Consider the following 18,922-nt stretch of genomic DNA (forward strand, 5'->3'; position numbering starts at 1 on the left):
CCGGGTAAGTGCCGGGGGGGGGTCCCAAGCACTGTGGACCCCGGGGATGTCTTACTCCCGGGGTGGTTCCCGATCTGGTGCTACCGGGGCTGTGGGATTGGGGGGACACACGGGACACGACCCCAAGTCCCGCTGCAGGTCGGGCCGTGCCCATGCCCGTTCGCGTTCCCGTTCCCATTCCCGTTCGGGCGGGGCAAACGGCGGCGGCGGCGCTTCCTGGTGCGGCGGGGGCATGGCGCTGGTCACCGTGCGCAGGGCGGCGGGGGGGGCACCGGTAAGTGTGGGACCGGCACCGGCACCGAGACTGCCCCGGGACTGGCACCGGCGCGTGCTACCGGAACGGGGAGCAGCGGGGAGAGCGGCCAGTCCCGGCAGCCACCGGGGGCGGTGTGCGCGGCTGGGGGGGGTTACGGGGTGGCCCTGCTGCTCCCGCGGCTCCCAGGGGAGGCTTTCTGGGAGCCCAGCTGGTGCCAGTGCCTGGTGTTGGGGTCCTGGTTGCTCCCGGTGGGGGGTGTCTCGGAGTTTAAGGCGGGGGGGGAGGGTATCTCCTGTTGCTCCCAGTGGCTCCGGTTGTTCCCACTGTTCCCAGTGCTCCCAGTCCCTTTGCTGGCCCAGTGGCTCCCAGTGCAACCCCCACCTCGCCCCCAGCTCCAGTAACCACTGAGCCATCCCTAGGTGCGCGGCCCAGGACCACCCCCTCCATCCATTCCCCTGGGAGGGCAGGGGGCGGCACAGGGATAGGATCCCCACACACGCTTGGCATCCCAGGGTTGATCCTCAGGGTTCCTACCTCCCCGACTGGGAACTTCCCTCGCCAAGTGGAACCCCCATTCCCCAGCAGGACCCCGCTCCTCCTGTGCTCCTCCGCCATCCCCTGGCGCCCTGCCAGCGCTCCATACTGGGGATGGGAGGCAGGGAGTGAATTTTCAGGGGGGGTGTCCAAGCGGGATGCTTGTGGCCACCCCCCCCCGCCCCCCCCGGGCATGGTCCATGTGTTCCCCCCGCAATATTTTGCAGGAGGAGGATGTCCCCCGACGCAGGCAGCTTCAGCGGCGGTGAGAGGGGGGCTCTGACACCACCGGGGGGGTGGGGACACACACAAGAGAACCCTCTGAGGAGCATTGCCTCCCTCCACTGCCCCCTAGCCCCTTCCCCCAGCTTCCCCTTTTGGGGGAGCACTCTAGGGGTACCCCAGCCTGGATCCCCACACACACACTCAGGACATTTTGTGTGTGGCCCCCCCCCAGGCAAAGCTTTGTCATGGTGAAGGGTGCTGCCCTGCTGCTGCCTGCCGAGGAGGGGCTGGAGGATGAGTCCCCCCCCGAGGAAACCCCTGGCCAGGCCCCGGGGCGGCAGGAGCAACATCTGCACCTCATGATGCAGCTACTGCGGCCACAGGATGCCATCCGGCTGGTGGGACATGGGGACAGGGATGGGGATGGGATGGGGACAGGGGTGGGATGGAGATAAGATGAGGACAATGAAAGGGATGGAATGGGAAGGTAATGGGGACAGGATGGAGATGGTAATGGGATATGGATGGGGACAGGGTGGGGATGGGATGAGGATGGGAACAGGATGGGAGTAGTGACAGAGGGATGGTGACAGGGACTGGGATGAGATGGGGATGGTGACAGGGACAGGAATGGAGACAGCAGTGGGATGGAGATGAGGACGGTGAAAGGGATGGAATGGGAAGGTAATGGGGACAGGATGGAGGTGGCAATGGGATATGGATGGGGACAGGGTGGGGATGGGATGAGGATGGGAACGGGATGGGAGTAGTGACAGAGGGATGGTGACATGGACTGGGATGAGATGGGGATGGTGACAGGGACAGGAATGGAGACAGCAGTGGGATGGAGATGAGGACAGTGAAAGGGATGGAATGGGAAGGTAATGGGGACAGGATGGAGATGGCAATGGGATATGGATGGGGACAGGGTGGGGATGGGATGAGGATGGGAACAGGATGGGAGTAGTGACAGAGGGATGGTGACATGGACTGGGATGAGATGGGGATGGTGACAGGGACAGGAATGGAGACAGCAGTGGGATGGAGATGAGGACGGTGAAAGGGATGGAATGGGAAGGTAATGGGGACAGGATGGAGATGGCAATGGGATATGGATGGGGACAGGGTGGGGATGGGATGAGGATGGGAACGGGATGGGAGTAGTGACAGAGGGATGGTGACAGGGACTGGGATGAGATGGGGATGGTGACAGGGACAGGAATGGAGACAGCAGTGGGATGGAGATGAGGACGGTGAAAGGGATGGAATGGGAAGGTAATGGGGACAGGATGGAGATGGCAATGGGATATGGATGGGGACAGGGTGGGGATGGGATGAGGATGGGAACGGGATGGGAATGGGGATAGAGATGGGGACATGAAGAGTATGGGAATGGGAAGTGGGGTGTGGGTGGGGACCGGATGAGATGGGGATGGGATAGGGCCCAGCCTGTGCTGTGATGTGTTTGTGGGCACTGGGTGGCACTCAGGGGCACTGGGGGCAGACCTCAGCAGGGTCTCCTATGCCCAGGCGGTGCGGCTGGAGTCGGCGCGGCCGCGGCGGGTGCGGTACCTGCTGGTGGTGACGCCGGAGGAGGAGGGGGCTGAGGGGCAGACGGTGCTGCTGGGCATGGACATGGCCCACGAGGGGTGAGCGGGGCGGGGCAGGGGTGCCAGGGTGGGGCGGCCACACCCCCCTGACATCTGCCCGCCCCAGGGCCACCCACTGCACTCTGGGCATGGTGCTGCCCCTCTGGAGCGACACCCAGGTCTTCCTCGATGGAGATGGGTAAGGGGGGTAGGGGCTCAGGAGGGTGGGGGCTGAGTGCATTGGGTGGGGCTGGTGCCCACCCTCACCCCCACGTCTCCCCGTGGTGCCCAGGGGGTTCAGCGTGACGTCAGGGGGAGAGACTCGCATCTTCAAACCCATCTCTGTGCAGACCATGTGGTGAGCAAGGCCCTGTGGGCACGGGGAATGTGGGCACCACTGTGGGTATGGGAGGTGTGGGCACCACTGTGGGCTTGGGGAATGTGGGCATGGGAGACGTGGGTACCACCACGGCTATGGGATATGCGGGCACTGCCATGGTCATGGGGGATGTGGGCACCACTGTGGACACAGGGGACTTGGGCACCACCACGGGCTTGGGGAATGTGGGCACCACCATGGGCATGGGAGATATGGACACCACCACACTTATGAGAGATGTGGGCACTGCCATGGTCATGGGGGATGTGGGCACCACTGTGGACACAGGGCACTTGGGCACCACCACAGGCTTGGGGAATGTGGGCACCACTGTGAGCACAAGGGATGTGGGCATTGCTGTGGGCACAGAGGATGTGGGTACCATCATGAGCATGGGGGACATGAGCACCACCCTGGGTACAGCATGTGGGCGCTGTCATGGGCATTGAGGATGTGGATAGCATCATGGGCACTGCCCCAGTGGGGTGCCTTGGCCGTGGTGACAGGGAGGAGACACATGCCAATGCCAAGGTGGTGCTGGATTGGCACTGTGGTGGTTCCAGGGTGGTTCTGAGTGTGGTGCCAGGGTGGTGTTGGTTGTGGTGCCAGCATGATTCTGGGGCAGTGCTAGGTGTGATACCATGGTGCCAGTGCTGGTGCCATGATGCTGAGCTTAGTTCCAGGGTGGTATCAGGGTGGTGCCATGATGATGCTGAGTATGGTGCTATGGTGATGCTGGGTGTGGGTGCCATGGTGGTACCAGAGTGGTGCCATGATGATGCTGGGTGTAGTGCCATGGTGGTACTAGGGTGGTGCCGTGGTGATGCTGGATGCAGTGCTATGGCAGTGCTGGGTGCAGTGCCAGGGGTGGTGCCCAGGCGATGCTGGGTGTGATGCCATGGATCTGCGGCGGTGGTGCTGGGTGTGGTGCCAGGGTGACGCCACGGCGGTGCTGGGTAATGCCGGGTGTGGCGCCGAGGCGGTGCCAGCACGCCGGTGCCATGTGCGGTGCGCCAGGGCCGTGCTGCAGGAGCTGCACCGTGCCTGCGAGGCCGCCTCCCGCGGCGGGCACATCCCCGGCGGCCCGGCGCTGGCCTGGGCACGCGGGTACGCGGCGGCGGTGGCATCGGAGCAGAGCTGCCTCAACGAGTGGCTGGCCATGGCCGACCTGGAGTCCGTGCGCCCTGCCTCGCCCGCGCCCTGCCGGTACGCCACGCCCCACCCACGGCCAATCACTAACCACTGCGGGCTGGGCGGGGCTAAAGGGAACGGATGGGGCTGAGGGAACTGGGCTGGGCTTCAGGGGAATGGGAGGGGCTGCTGGAAATGGGGTGGGGTTAATGGGGATGGGTGGGGCTAAAGGAACTGGGAGTTAACGGATGTGGGAGGGGTTAAAAGCACCGGGAGAGGCTTAATGGAACTGGGAGGGGCTACTGGAAATGGGGTGGGGTTAAAGGAACTGGGAGGAACCCAGTGGGAGTGGGAGGGGCTTAATGGGAGTGGGAGGGGCTTGCCAGAACTGGAATAGGCTTAATGGGAGTGGGTGGGACTTCCAGACCAGAAGGCTCATGGGGAGGTGGAGCTTGCATTTCAGGGAGGGGCTTGGGAGTGGAGGAGGCAGGGTCTGGGCAGGGTGTGTCCAGGGCGGGGCAGGTGACGCGGTGGCACGGGTGCCAGGCCAGCAGCACCGGAGCTGTCGGAGCAGGCGGTGCGGGCACTGCTGCGGGAGGTGATGGCCAGCGCTGACCTGGAGAGCGTTACCTCCAAGGAGGTGGGTGCCAGCAGGCCAGGGGCTCCCAGGACAAGGACCATGGCTCGTGGGCAGGGATAGGCAGGGACAGGGCTGAGCCTCACCCCTCGGCTGTGCCCAGGTGCGGGAGGAGCTGGAGCGGCGCACAGGGCACAGCCTGGCGCAGCACAAGGACTTCATTGACAACGAGATGCTGCTGGTGCTGGCACAGATGGACAGGCCATCCCGGGTCTTCCCACACCTCTACCTGGTGGGCAGTGGGATGGGCACAGCGGGCGGGGTGGGCGAGGAGGTCCGCAGCCCTCACCGGTGTCACCGCGCAGGGCTCTGAGTGGAACGCGGCCAACCTGGAGGAGCTGCAGCAGAACCGGTGCGTGTGAGCTGGCATCGGGGTCGGCACAGGGTCACCTGCAGGGGGCTGGGGTGGTGGCCTGGGGCTGGGGTCTTCTGAGGGGGCATGGGGTTACGTGGGGTGGCATGGTGATGTTGCATAGGGTCATCTGGGTTGGCACAGTGGAGTGGGATGGGCACACTGTGGTGTCACGGTGGAGTGGGCAATGCTCCTGGTGGAGTAGTCATGGCATCACCTGGGGGGATCCTGGTGGAGAGACTGTGAGGTGCCCCAGCAGGGTGGGTATGATGGGATGGCCCCAGGGTTGTCATGGGACACACACTGCAGCGGGCATGAGATCCAGCAGGGTGGGCACGGGGATCATCCTGGCACCCTTGGCACGGCGGCTGCAGCAGGGCCCTGTCACTGAGGTGGAGTGGCCGTGGGGGCACTCCACATACCACGGGCAGACCCCCCCCTCCCCCAAGCCTGCATGCCCACCGTGCCCACTGCCTGTGGCACCACAGGGTGACCCACATCCTGAACGTGGCACGGGAGATCGACAACTTCTTCCCTGCGCTGTTCACCTACATGAACGTGAGGGTGTACGACGAGGAGGCGGCACAGCTCCTGCCCCACTGGAACGACACCTTCCTCTTCCTCTCCCGCGTCCGGTCAGTGGGCACGGGCTGGGGGGCACACAGGGGCAGGACTTGGAGCCAGCAGCAGGCTGGAGTGGGTGAGGACAGGGGTGGAGGGGCACGGGAAGGTGGCTTAATGATGGAGGTGCTGGTGGGCACTGAGGCACTGGGGACACTGGGAGCTGGGGAGCACTGAGGCACTTGGGGGGCATGGAGGCCAGGGAGCCCTGGGGCACGGGTTCCTTGGGGACATGGGGAGCACTGGGAACACTGGGAGCCCTGGGGCACGGGTTCCTTGGGGACATGGGGAGCACTGGGAACACTGGGAGCCCTGGGGCATGGGTTCCTTGGGGACATGGGGAGCACTGGGAACACTGGGAGCCCTGGGGCATGGGTTCCTTGGGGACATGGGGAGCACTGGGAACACTGGGAGCCCTGGGTCATGGGTTCCTTGGGGACATGGGGAGCACTGGGAACACTGGGAGCCCTGGGGCATGGGTTCCTTGGGGACATGGGGAGCACTGGGAACACTGGGAGCCCTGGGGCACAGGTTCCTTGGGGACATGGGGAGCACTGGGAACACTGGGAGCCCTGGGGCATGGGTTCCTTGGGGACATGGGGAGCACTGGGAACACTGGGAGCCCTGGGGCACGGGTTCCTTGGGGACATGGGGAGCACTGGGAACACTGGGAGCCCTGGGGCACAGGTTCCTTGGGGACATGGGGAGCACTGGGAACACTGGGAGCCCTGGGGCACAGGTTCCTTGGGGACATGGGGAGCACTGGGAACACTGGGAGCTCTGGGGCACGGGTTCCTTGGGGACATGGGGAGCACTGGGAACACTGGGAGCCCTGGGGCACGGGTTCCTTGGGGACATGGGGAGAGGAGACCTGGGGTACAGTGATCCATGGGGACACAAGCAGTCATAGGGTCCTGGGGAGCTCCTGGGACATGGGGAGCCCTGGGGCATGAGGTCCTTGGGACACTGGGGGACATGAGGAATGCTAAGAGCCGGGGGCCACCAGGGTGGCTGGGGCCTCTCGGGGCTCCCCGGGAGCTCGGTGCCAGCGCGGGCGGCTGCCGCAGGGCTGCCGGGGGCCGGGCGCTGGTGCACTGCCGGATGGGGCTGAGCCGCTCGGCCGCCACGGTGCTGGCCTACGCCATGAAGGAGTTCGGGTGGCCCCTGGAGCGGGCGCTGCGCCACGTCCGGCACTGCCGCCCCGGCGTGCTGCCCAACCCCGGCTTCATGCGCCAGCTCGACTTCTACCAGGGCATCCTGCACGCCAGGTGGGTGCAGCAGGCTGTGCCCACACCCCCTGGGGAGGGCAGCGGCTGCTGGCGCAGGGACCTCTCGGGCAGTGTGAGCGGCACCTGCCAGGGTCACAGCCCTTGGGTGTGGTGGGTGGAGCTTCTGTGGCCACACCCTGGTGAGCAGGGGTGCCATTGGTGGAGCCCATGGGGCCAGCCACTGACTGACAGCTGTGTGACAGCCGACACAGCAGCCTGTGGGAGCCCAAGGCAGCGGTGACGGCAGAGCCTGCGCCCCAGCCCGAGGAGGAACCTGATGCCCCCCTGGGGAACGAGGGTAGCTTGTCCCCATCCCCACTGTCCCCTGAGGAGGGGAGCGGGCCAGGGCTGCTGGGGACCTCCCGACGTCCCCGCATCTCCCTGTGTGCCGTCATGCGGAGCATCAGCCAGATGGAGACCCCTGAGCCCCCCGAGCTGCCCGGGGACCCCCTGGCCGGGGAGGTGAGAGCCGGAGGCTGTGGCAAGCCTGGGGGGAGGGGGCGGGGGTGTCGGACTTCTGGCTGACTCCCCTGTGACCCCTTCCGCAGGTGTTCCTGGCTTCGGAGGGACCGGAGAGTCCCGACCCTTCTCCGAGGGCACGACCCTCGTCCCGGCCCCGCCGGGTGGTGCGTCAGGCCAGCCTGGATGGTGGCCCCGTCCCCAGCTCTAATCCCCCCTCCCCTTAACCCGGTGGGGGGGGAAGGAGCAGAGCCCCCTCCCACCCCCCGAGCACCATGGGGGAAAGGGTCAGAGCCTCGGCCGGCTCCCCGACCCCACGCTGCCTGCACTTCGGGCCCTGCCTCATCCCCCCCCGCCAACAGTCACAGCCCCGCACAGGGCCCCGCTGCCACCCCGCACCGCGCCGGCACGGAGAATAAAGAGTGGAAATGGTGGCGCCTGTCGTGGATGCTGCTCGGGAGGTGGTTCCGTGGGCTACGGGGACAAGCGTGGGGCTACCAAGGGAGGGACCCGGGGAGGGCAGCATGCAGCTCGTCCGCCATCTTGTGTAGCTGGCGGCGGCGTGCCTGAGGGAGAGAAGGACTACTACTCCCGGCATCCTTTGCGCGGCTACGCTTGCACATGCGTCTTAGGGTAGGCGAAGACTGCAGCTCCCGAAGGCCTTTGCGCAAGGGCTGTGACGCCCCCGGCCTGAACCACAGCTCCCAGCATTCCTTGCGCAGGCCGCGAGGCTCCCTCCTGGTTGCTACGGGGACCGGACGCAGGCCTGATTCAGGCCCAGAGGCCTAGGCCGCGCCGCGGGACTGCGTCCGGTACCGGCACCGCGACCAGGACGGACTCCGGCAGCGGAGAAGTGAAGCGGGCCGGGGAGCCAGCAGCCCGCCCTGGGCGGTGCTGGGAATGCGGCAGAGGGGCCCTCGCCTTAGCGTCCCTCCATATGTACATAGCGGCCGGCGGGGCAGCCGCCGGAGCCAGGCCCGGGCCGGCACAGGGGCTGCGCTGTTTAGTGTCTTTGTAAGTGATACGGATAATGGGATCGTGTGCTGGTGAAGTTTGTTGCCGACACCAAATTGGGAACTAGAGGAGGGAGACTCACCCTACAGGTAGAGCTGGATAGGCTGTAGAGGTGGGCTGGTGAATCTGATGAAGTTCAGGAAGGCCTTGCACCTGGGAAAGGTAATCCAGGAGCGCCACACAGGCTGGGATCTACCCGGCTGGAGAGATCTCTTTCCACAGGGCCTGGGGGTGCTGGTGAGCAACCAGCTCCGTATGAGCAAACAGGCTGCTGCTGTGCAGAGGAAACCAACTTGCCCTGAGCTGGGAGGACAAAGCTCTGGAAAGGGATCTTGAGGCTGGAAGAGATGTGGAGCCCCACATGGAGCTAGCAGGGCCTGTGTTGAGGAACCACATCCTGGCAGAGGAGCTGGACACAGCAGCAGCTGGGGAGGTGCCACCAGCCACTTCAGACCCCCCCTTCTCATGCGGTGACATGGGACAAGAGATAAGAGGCCATGGGGTGTAGTGAGAGGCCCCAGCACCGCCTGGGTCTGGAGATAAGACAAACCCTGTTCTTTCTTTCCTGGGAGATCTTCTTGACCACCACCCACGTGCTTTTGGCTGCTCTTTGGGTGGGTTTTGCCATCTCTCAGCCTTCTGCCACCACCTGGAAACTCGGTCCTCCTCACCACAGACCTAGGGCTTGGCCTCCCATGTTGTGACACTCACTGTTGGGTACTCTTGGGGGTCCACACCCACCCCTAAATGCCCCCATTCTGTTCCCAGCAGGCAAATGATGTCCTTCCACGTGGAAGATGTTCCCCTTCTCAGAGGGACAAGATCTGATCCCACACAAACCCACCCTGTCCCCCCCCCATCTTGGGATGCAGCCTGGGTTACTGCCAGCTCCATCTCTCCACCACTTGATTGCAGGCTTGGGATAGAAGTGATTCATTTTATTGATAATGAGCTAATAAATGAAGCCATCAATATCCTCATTAATTAACAAGCACATCCTTATTAATACTAACTGATAATTATGCCTGCTCCACAGGCAGCAAAGCAGCTCATGGTGGCTCTTCATCCCTGGAATCCCACAGGACTGCTGCTGAACCATGGCTCTTTCTCTTCCCAGAGTCCAGGTGGAAAAGGTCCTGATGGCTTGAAGGGGCCATGGCTGATGGGCCTGGTGGGGTCCATGTCACCAGCACCACAACTTACCACCATCTGCACCCCTGCTCTCAGCAGATCCCCCCCACCTTGTGCTGACCTTCAGCTGGTTTTCTACCTTACTCCCCCCCCACCACCCCCATTTCTGGACTCTGCTTCCTTTCCACCTTCTCCTCCTCTCCACCCACAGCCTACTCCTGATGAATTTTTCCTCTGTGGATCCCAGTTTTGCCTCACCCCTGCCCAAATTCCATGGATTTGGAAGGAGTGGCTTTGCCAACATCCACCCACCCCCCATACACCCCTCCCCTGAGCTTTGGGATGTGTTGGTGGCACCAGGGTGGCACAGGAGGGCATCAAAATCATCCCACTTCCCCTCTCCCCACAGGCATGGAGGAGAAATCCCAGCTGGGGCTCTGTGAAAGCCAGGGCCAGGCAGGAGCCCTGGCACCCAGAGGTGACCCTCACAGTCCCCCACAGCACTGCAGCTCCCCTGGCACATCACAGCCACATCTTTGTCCCCAGCTGTCCAGCGCCCTGTTGGCCACCACCACCCCTCTCCTTTCCCTCGTGTCATGCCAGGGTGTGGGCAGGTGGCACTGCCTGCCTGCTCTGTGGGCATCTGCTGCCATCATGGCTTCTCTGTGGGCTTCTCCAGGTGAGGAGGATGAAGGAAGAACCATCAGCATTGCCCTCTCAGGTACCAGCACCACATCCACGTCCCTCTCCCGGTCTGGCCAGTCCCACTGGCATTGCTGGGCAGCCTGGCAGCTTGCTGTGGGGCATCCCCTGGCCCTTCTCGTGCCCCCTTTCTGCCACTCCTGTCCCACACCACAGCCATGGCTCAGTTTTGGGGGCACACACCCCAGCTTAGGCACATCATTGCTCTCCCACCTTCCCCATGCTATTGACCAGTCCTCCCAGCTGGCATGGGATGGGGTACAGCAGGCACAGGGTGGGCACTGTGCCTTCTCCACCCCCAGTTTCTTCACTGCTGGCCACCTCAGCCAGTGCTACTGGTGAGAACTGGGGTGGGGGCACCCCTCTTCCCTCCCCATATGTCCCAATCTACCCTGGGCATCCCCTGGCCCAGGTGCCACCACTTGCCCCCTGCCTGGGAGCTGGATGCCCTCATGCCACTTGGTGGGGGGATGACAGCTCCTCCTGTCCCTCTTCCCCACCTCCCCACTGCAGGTGAACCCATTTGGGGCACCATGGGGTGGCATCAACCCCCCTGGTGCCCTGCAGGGATGGCACTGAACTGGCTGTGACTGCACAAGCTGCTTGGTTTTGTTTGGTTGTTTTTCAGGGGGGTGGTTTACAGACCCTGCCCCCCACTGGGGCTTCACCCCCCCCAGCCCCTGGGTGCCCACCCACAGACAGCACACAGCAGCCCCCCCTCCTTCACTTCATGCCACCCTTTAATCTGTCTGGTGCCCCCTCCCTGGGGGGGTTGTGGCACAGCTGTGGCCAGGCCTGGGGGGCAGGGGGTTGTGGGGCACAGACCCCCCCCAGATCCTCTCTCTTCGATGGGATGCAGCAGCTCAGAGCTCATACTCGTGCCAGAGGCTGTGGGGCACAATGGGGAGGACAGTGGAGGTCAGTGGGTGCCCTTGTGCCCCCCACCCCCCTTGGTTATGGGTGGCACAGGGCAAGGCGGGGAGGATAGCCCAAAGTGGGGGTACCCTGGGTTGGGAGGGTACCCGGGAGGGGGTGGGGGGAGGCACTCAGGGTGAGGGCAGCGCTGAAGGAGGTGGGGTGACACCCACCTGTAGATGACAGCAGGGTTGTCAGGGTGCTCCAGGAGGGCATCGAGCACCGGGCCGGGGGGGTTCAACCCCAGCGCCTGCGCCCGCTCCCAGCGCTGCAGACGGGTGATACCTGCGGGGGGGCGCCACGGTCACCGGCACGGCTGGGGGCTCGGTGGGACCTGGGGGGGTGGGGGCGGTCCGGGGGTCTCACCAGTGCAGGGTCCGTACTCCCAGGAGAGGTCAAAGTGTCGCAGCATCTCCAGCAGGGTCTGGTCGGGGGCGTCCGGGGCTGTCGGGGGGTCGTCGGTGGGTGGAGGGGGACAGGGCTTGGGGCGGCCCTCGCCCGTGAACTTGATCTTGCCTTTCGCCTTGATCTTGCCCTTGACCTTGCCCGGGGGCCGCCCCGGTCGCCGTCGGCGTGGGAAGGAGTCGGTGATGCGGCGAGGCTTCTCCATAGCTGCACCGGCAACTGCGAACCGGGCACCGGGCACCGGGCACCGGCGCTGGCCCCGCCCCTGTCGCTGCCCGGGCGGAAGCGGCGGGGCTGGGCGCGGGGCGGGGGGCGGCCACCGTCACCTCCCCCTCACCGCCGCGGGAGTGACACCCAGGGCACTGTCACCTGCCCGACCGTCCCCGGCGCCTCCCCGTTCACTGCCACCCCCCAGCTGTCCCCCCCACCCCACGCCCGGTCACCGCAGAGCAGGCCCTGTCGCCCCCCCGCCTGTCCCCAGCACTCCATGGACTGGCACCACGCGGTGGTCCCCATCTGGGCACTGCCAACCTCCCTGGCTGTCCCCATCAGCTCTCCCACAGCTGTCCCTGAGTCCTGTCACCCCATCACAGCTGTCCCCATTGCTCTGATCTCTGTCACCCCCAGAGCAGTCCCTGTCACCCCCCACAGTCACCCCTTCAGCTATCTCTGTCACCCCCAGAGCAATCCCCATCACCCCCCACAGTCACCCCTTCAGCTATCTCTGTCACCCCCAGAGCAATCCCCATCACCCCTTCAGCCATCTCTGTCACCCCCAGAGCAGTTCCCATCACTCCTTCAAGCCATCTCTGTCACCCCCAGCACTGTCACCCCCAGAGCAGTCCCCATCACCCCTTCAGCCATCTCTGTCACCCCCAGCCACTGTCACCCCCAGAGCAGTCCCCATCACTCCTTCAAGCCATCTCTGTCACCCCCAGAGCAGTCCCCATCACTCCTCCCAGCTGGCTGTGTCACCCCCAGCCACTGTCACCCCCAGAGCAGTCCCCATCACCCCTTCAGCCATCTCTGTCACCCCCAGCCACTGTCACCCCCAGAGCAGTCCCCATCACCCCTTCATCCATCTCTGTCACCCCCAGCCACTGTCACCCCCAGAGCAATCCCCATCACCCCTTCAGCCATCTCTGTCACCCCCAGCCACTGTCACCCCCAGAGCAGTCCCCATCACCCCTTCAGCCATCTCTGTCACCCCCAGCCAGTCACCCCCAGAGCAGTCCCCATCACCCCTTCAGCCATCTCTGTCACCCCCAGAGCAGTCCCTGTCACCCCACACAGTCACCCCTTCAGCCATCTCCATCACCCCCAGCCACCATCACCCCCAGAGCAGCCCCTGTCACCTCAGGCACTGTCACCCCCCACCCCTCTCCCCCTCACCCCCCCAGCTGTCCCCACGCCCCCCAGCAGACTCACGCTGTCAGCCTCTGCCCCACGCAGCGCTCTGGTGCCCCTCCCGGGGAGCACAGTCACTCAGCCACAGGCTCTCCGCCCCCCTGCCCCCAGCCCCCAGCCGCGGTGACAGCAGCTCCGGGTGGGGACAACACAGCAGGTGCCAGCAGCTCAGATTTGCCTGAAGCTTTTCGACCCTCCCGGAGGGGGGGGCAAAAATAGCTGCAGAGGGCCGAGGTGACTCCCCAGGGGACAGAACTGTGTCCCTCAGCAGTGCCACCGCCGCACCAGGCTGCCACAGCTCTAACAGCTGGTGCCCAGCAGATGCCACCACCCAGGAGCAGCCACCCAAGACACACACACTCCCCCCCCAAGCTGTGGTTGTTTGGGGGGGGGATGGGGGGGAGGGTTTCTCTTGGTTGTATTTTCACAGAAGGGACGTTGAGTGGTGGTGACACTTGTGGCCCAGGGCTAGAGAATCACAGAATCAACCAGGCTGGAAAAGACCTCAGAGATCATCAAGTCCAACCTATTACCCAACGCCCAGCACCTCCTGACAACCAAACCATGGCTCCAAGGGCCACATCCAATCCCCTCTCGAACACCTCCAGGGATGGGGAACTCCACCACCTCCCTGGGCAGCACATTCCCATGGCCAATTACTCTTTGTGAGAAGAACTTTTTCCTCACCTCCAGCCTAAACCTCCCCCTGGCACAGCTTGAGACTGTGGCCTCTTGTTCTGGTGCTGGTTGCCTGCCTGAGAGAGGAGACCAACCCCCACCTGGCTACAACCTCCCTTCAGGGAGTTGTAGAGAGCAAGAAGGTCTCCCCTGAGCCTCCCCTTCTGCAGGCTAAGCAACCCCAGCTCCCTCAGCCTCTCCTCCCAGGGCTGTGCTCCAGACCCCTCCCCAGCTTTGTTGCCCTTCTCTGGACACCTTCCAGCATCTCAACATCTTTCCTGAACTGAGGAGCCCAGAACTGGACACAGCACTCAAGGTGTAGTCTAAGCAGTGCTGAGCACAGGGGCAGAATGACCTCCCTGCTCCTGCTGGCCACACTATTTCATGTTTCTTATGATGTCTTATTTTGTCTTTCTTCTTCTTTCTTCTTTCTGTCTTCTTTCTTTCTTCTTCTCCTTTCTTCTTCTTCTTCTTTCGTCTTCTTTCTTCTTCTTTCTTCTTTCTTCTTATGTCTTCTTTATTATTTCTTCTGTCTTATGTCTCATGCCTTCCTCATTATCCATTATCTATCATGTATTTATTTGCTATTCTTTATTGTTGATCTGCATTCTTTCTCATTTACTGGCCAGGCCGGGGTTGTGCAGGATGAACCGACAGAGCCCCGGCAAGCGGTGGTGGCCCAGCTGCTGCTGCACCTTCTGCATGGCCACGTTGGTGGTGGCCGTGTGGCCGTAGGAGGGGAAGCCTCTGTTCTGCGCCCGCCGAGCGGAGAAGGTCAGCGCCGCCTGCATCAGGCCGCGCCGGCGGTGGCTGGGCAGGGTGTAGCCGTGCGTGCCGGCGCCGAACTGGTCGGTCAGGTTCCAGCAGAGAGGCTGTCCGGCGGCGTCCTGCAGGCAGACGTGGGGGAACCTCTCCAGGAGGTCGGCCAGGTAGGCGCGGCTGCGGGCGTTGCCCCCGTAGGGCCAGGTCTTGTTGAGGAGGTCCACGTGGAGGGGGCTCAGCGAGGTCACCTGCACCCCGCTCTCCAGCCTGCCGGGGGAGGGGGACAGCGTCGCTGGGGTGCTGCCGGTGGCAGCGCCGGGGTAGGGGTGATGGGGGACAAGGGGGCTCACCGGGGCTCGGGCATGGTCCTGGGGTCGAGGTGCTGGTAGCAGTAGTACTCAGAGACCTCCAGCTCAACGCCCCTGCTCCCTGCCATGGCCTGAGACACTTTGGCCAACTCGTCCTGCAGCCCTGGGGACAGTGGAGTCAGGGAGGGGGGAGTGTGTGTCAGTGATCCCCCAGCACCACTATTTTTGCCCCCTGTACCCAGCATGTTGGCTGTGCCTTCTCCAGTGTGCCCAGCAGCTCTCCACAACCCTAGCAGCTCAATCTCTGTGCCCAGCATCCCTTGTCACCCCAATTCCTTCCCCCTCTGCCTCCCAGCACTACAATCCATGCCACCAGTGTGCCAAATAACCCAATTCCTGCCCTCAGCATCCCATAGCACCCCTTACTTGCCCTCATTTACCTTATCCCTGCCTCCAGTGTCCTCCAGTACCCCAATCCCTGCCCCCAGTATATCCCAACACCCCCAATCCCCAACCACAATGCTCCCCAGTTGTCCCCACTGTCCCCCCTACCCTCGCCCATGCTCCCAGTGCCCCCAAGTCCAGTCCCAATACTCCCCAGTGACAACAGTCAACTCTCTACCCCCAGTGCTCCCACAGTGCCCCTAGCAACCTAATTTCTTCCACCAGTACCACCCAGTGCCCCTAGTTCCTTCCTCCCTCATATCACCAATGGTTCCCCCCAGTGTCCCACACTCCCAGCACCCCAGATTCCCACCCACAGCATGCCCTGTCCCTGCCCACGGTGCCCCCCAGTGCCCCCCAGCCACTGTGGCACCGATGATGTGGAAGGCGGTGTCCCAGCGCAGGCAGCCAGGGGTCTCCAGCAGTGCCCGGTAGGCTCCCACGTCCCGGTAGAAGGCTGCGTGGGTGTTCCAGTAGGAGTCATCTGCTGGGACCTGTGGGACACCCATGGGGTCGTGGAATTGTCTGGGTTGGAAGAGAGCTTCAAGCTCAGGGAGCCCAACCCTTCACCCAGCACTGCCAGCCACAGCCCTCAGCACCACAGCTCTGCAGCTCAGAAGCCCCTCCAGGGATGGGGACTCCACCACTGCCCTGGGCAGCCTGGGACAGGCTTGGACAGCCCTCAAGGGCAACAAATTGTTCCTCATGTCCAACCTAAACCTCCCCTGGGGCAGCTTGAGGACAACTCCCTCTTGTCCTTGGCACAAGAGCCAAACTCCCACCTGGCTGCAGCCTCCTTGCAGGGAGCTGCAGAGAGCCAGAAGCTCTCCGCTCAGCCTCCTTTGCTCCAGGCTCAACACCCCCAGCTCCCTCAGCTGCTCCTCCCCAGCCCTGTTCTCCAGACCCTTCCCCAGCTTGGTTGCCCTTCTCTGGCCCTGCTCCAGCCTCTGTGTCCTTCTTGGACCCAGGATTTGAGGTCCTGCTGGCCACACTCTTGCTGCTCCAGGCCAGGCTGCTGGTGGCCTCCTTGGCCACCTGGGCACCCCCTGGCTCATCTCCAGCTGCTGTCACCAACCCCCCCAGCTCCTTTCCCACCAGGCAGTTTCCAGCCACTCTGCCCCCAGCCCAACCCATGAACCCCACCCCACGTCCCCACCAGCCACCTCTCCTCTGCACCGTGCCAGCACAGCGCCAAACTCGGGCCAGGAGTCCACCACCACCTCGTAGTTGCCCGGGTTGCCCCGGTTGATGTTCATCACGGCCCCATAGACCTGCGGGGGAAGGGTCAGAGCTGGGGGGGAGGAATGGGGGAGGGATTTAGGGGGCCTAGGGGGCTGGCTTTTAGGGGTCTGGAGGAGGACTGGCTGACTTTGAGTGGTCTAGAAGGGGATTGGCTGGCTTGTGTGCATCTGGAAGGGGATTGGATGCCTTTAAGGGGTCTAGAAAGGGATTGGCAGACATTTAGGGGTCTAGAAGGGGATTGGCTAGTTTGTGTATGTCTGGAAGGGGATTGGCTGACATTTAGGGGTCTAAAAGGGGATTGGCTGACATTTAGGGGTCTAGAAGGAGATTGGCTGGCTGGGAACAAATCTGGGCCATGATTGGCTGGGTCAAAGTCGAGCTGGGCTGGGATTGGTGGGCTGGAGCCAGCCCTGGGATTGAGTGACACCCATGAGTGGCTGCTCCTCTGTCCTGGACTTGGGACTCCCAAGGAGGTGGTGGTAGACTGGGGGGGCACAGGGTGACCTGTCCCTAGTGGGGTGAGGGTGGGGAGGTGACAATGGGGTCGCTATCACTGGAGGGCAAGAGATAAGGGTAACATCGGGGTCCCCATCATGGCATGGGGCAGGGGTGCCAGCAAGGTGCCCATCATGGCACAGGGCAGGGGGGGCAGTGGGGTTCCCATCACTGGCAGGGCGGAGGGCAGGGGTGCCAGCAAGGTGCCCATGATGGCACAGGGCAGGGGGGGCAGTGGGGTTCCCATCACTGGCAGGGCAGAGGGCAGGGGTGCCAGCAAGGTGGCCATGATGGCACAGGGCAGGGGGGCAGTGGGGTTCCCATCACTGGCAGGGCACAGGGCAGGGGTGCCAGCAAGGTGCCCATGATGGCACAGGGCAGGGGGGGCAGTGGGATTCCCATCACTGGCAGGGCAGAGGGCAGGGGTGCTAGCAAGGTGCCCATGATGGCGCAGGGCAGGGGGGGCAGTGGGGTTCCCATCACTGGCAGGGCAGAGGGCAGGGGTGCCAGCAAGGTGCCCATGATGGCACAGGGCAGGGGTGCCAGCAAGGTGCCCATGATGGCACAGGGCAGGGGTGCCAGCAGGGTGCCCATGATGGCACAGGGCAGGGGTGCCAGCAAGGTGCCCATGATGGCGCAGGGCAGGGGGGGCAGGGGGTTCCCATCACCGGCAGGGCGGAGGGCAGGGGTGCCAGCAAGGTGCCCATGATGGCACAGGGCAGGGGGGCAGGGGGTTCCCATCACCGGCAGGGCGGAGGGCAGGGGTGCCAGCAAGGTGCCCATGATGGCGCAGGGCAGGGGGGCAGGGGGTTCCCATCACCGGCAGGGCGGAGGGCAGGGGTGCCAGCAAGGTGCCCATGATGGCGCAGGGCAGGGGTGCCAGCAAGGTGCCCATGACGGCGCAGGGCAGGGGGGCAGGGGGTTCCCATCACCGGCAGGGCGGAGGGCAGGCTCTTCCTCAGGATCCCCTCCAGGCGCAGCAGCTGGGTGGTGCAGGTCAGGATCAGCATGGTCCTGCCGAGACACCTCACCGTATCAGCGGGACACGACCCCCAGCTGGGGACTTTGTCCCCGTCCCCACCCCTGGCGCCGTCCCCAGCCTCGTCCCCAGCCCCTCCGGCACTCACCCTGCAGCGGTGCCGGGGCTGTGGGTGCCGGCGGGCCGTGGGCTGGGTGTCCGGTGACCGGTGGGCCGGCGGTGACACCGGCAGGTCCTTGGCCCTGTGGGGCGGATGATGACACTGGGCAGGTCCCCGGGGCCACCACCAGCCGTCACGGGCCAGCAAGTGTCCCCTGCCCAGGGGGTGGCTCCACGTGGGCACAGCGGGCAGGGTCCATCCCGCTGGGCACCGGGCATGAGGCCAGCCCTGGGGGCCGGGTGCTCAGCCGTGTCACCCTGCCCCGCAGCCGCCAGCACCCCGCAGCCGCGGGACCCTCGCTGTCACCCCCCGCCCCACGGTGACCATGCTGATCCTGAGGTGCCCAGCCCAGCTGCAGCGTCTGGAGGAGACCCTTCGGAGGAGCATGCCTGCTGCCCTGCCGGTGACAGGGACCCCAGGGACCCCCTCTCCCCTGCCCTGATGGCCCTAGGGACCCTGGAGACCCCGAGGACCCCTCTGCTCACTTGCCCCTGCCTCGCCAGTGACAGGGATCCTGGGGGCTCTTGTCTCTTTCCTCCCCACCGTGCTGGCGACCGGGTCTGCAGGCTTCCCTGTGACCTCCTTACTCAGGGCTACCGGGGACAGGGAGCCTGGAGACCTCTCTGCTGCCTCTCCCCTGCCCGAGTGGTGGCATGGACTCTAGCGACCCCCTGTCGCCTCTCCCCTGCCTCACCTGGGACAGGAACCCTGGGGACCCTCTGTCCCGCTTCTCAACCCCCACCCCCCCTTCGATGGCAGGGACCCTCCGGACCCCTCTGTCCCACCCTAGTGGAGACAGGGACCCCAGAGCGGTCCCTACACAACGGCC

General features: G+C 64.3%; 3 protein-coding genes across 3 annotated transcripts; 1 reads left to right on the forward strand and 2 right to left on the reverse strand.

Annotated features, from left to right (window-relative positions):
• The first annotated feature begins 232 nt into the window (after window positions 1–232).
• On the forward strand, window positions 233–7,678 carry SSH3 (slingshot protein phosphatase 3). The gene is made up of 14 exons (XM_054172031.1): window positions 233–274; window positions 1,018–1,055; window positions 1,248–1,413; window positions 2,546–2,664; window positions 2,732–2,803; window positions 2,897–2,962; window positions 4,001–4,189; window positions 4,661–4,754; window positions 4,855–4,983; window positions 5,057–5,103; window positions 5,592–5,738; window positions 6,792–6,992; window positions 7,196–7,454; window positions 7,541–7,678. Exons 1-14 carry the CDS (start codon window positions 233–235, stop codon window positions 7,676–7,678), a joined length of 1,707 nt encoding a protein of 568 aa, XP_054028006.1.
• Window positions 7,679–8,236: 558 nt separating this feature from the next.
• On the reverse strand, window positions 8,237–11,858 carry POLD4 (DNA polymerase delta 4, accessory subunit). The gene is made up of 3 exons (XM_054172032.1): window positions 11,580–11,858; window positions 11,387–11,498; window positions 8,237–8,345 (listed from the first exon to the last, which is right to left on the reverse strand). Exons 1-3 carry the CDS (start codon window positions 11,821–11,823, stop codon window positions 8,237–8,239), a joined length of 465 nt encoding a protein of 154 aa, XP_054028007.1. The 5' UTR covers window positions 11,824–11,858.
• A 2,459-nt stretch (window positions 11,859–14,317) lies between these two features.
• GLYATL3 (glycine-N-acyltransferase like 3) lies at window positions 14,318–17,964 on the reverse strand. Its single transcript, XM_054172033.1, has 5 exons — window positions 17,887–17,964; window positions 16,381–16,488; window positions 15,591–15,711; window positions 14,816–14,936; window positions 14,318–14,732 (listed from the first exon to the last, which is right to left on the reverse strand). Exons 1-5 carry the CDS (start codon window positions 17,962–17,964, stop codon window positions 14,318–14,320), a joined length of 843 nt encoding a protein of 280 aa, XP_054028008.1.
• Between the last annotated feature and the right edge of the window lie 958 nt (window positions 17,965–18,922).

Source organism: Dryobates pubescens, chromosome 22, assembly GCF_014839835.1.
Source record: "Dryobates pubescens isolate bDryPub1 chromosome 22, bDryPub1.pri, whole genome shotgun sequence".
NCBI classification, from domain to species: Eukaryota; Metazoa; Chordata; class Aves; order Piciformes; family Picidae; genus Dryobates; species Dryobates pubescens.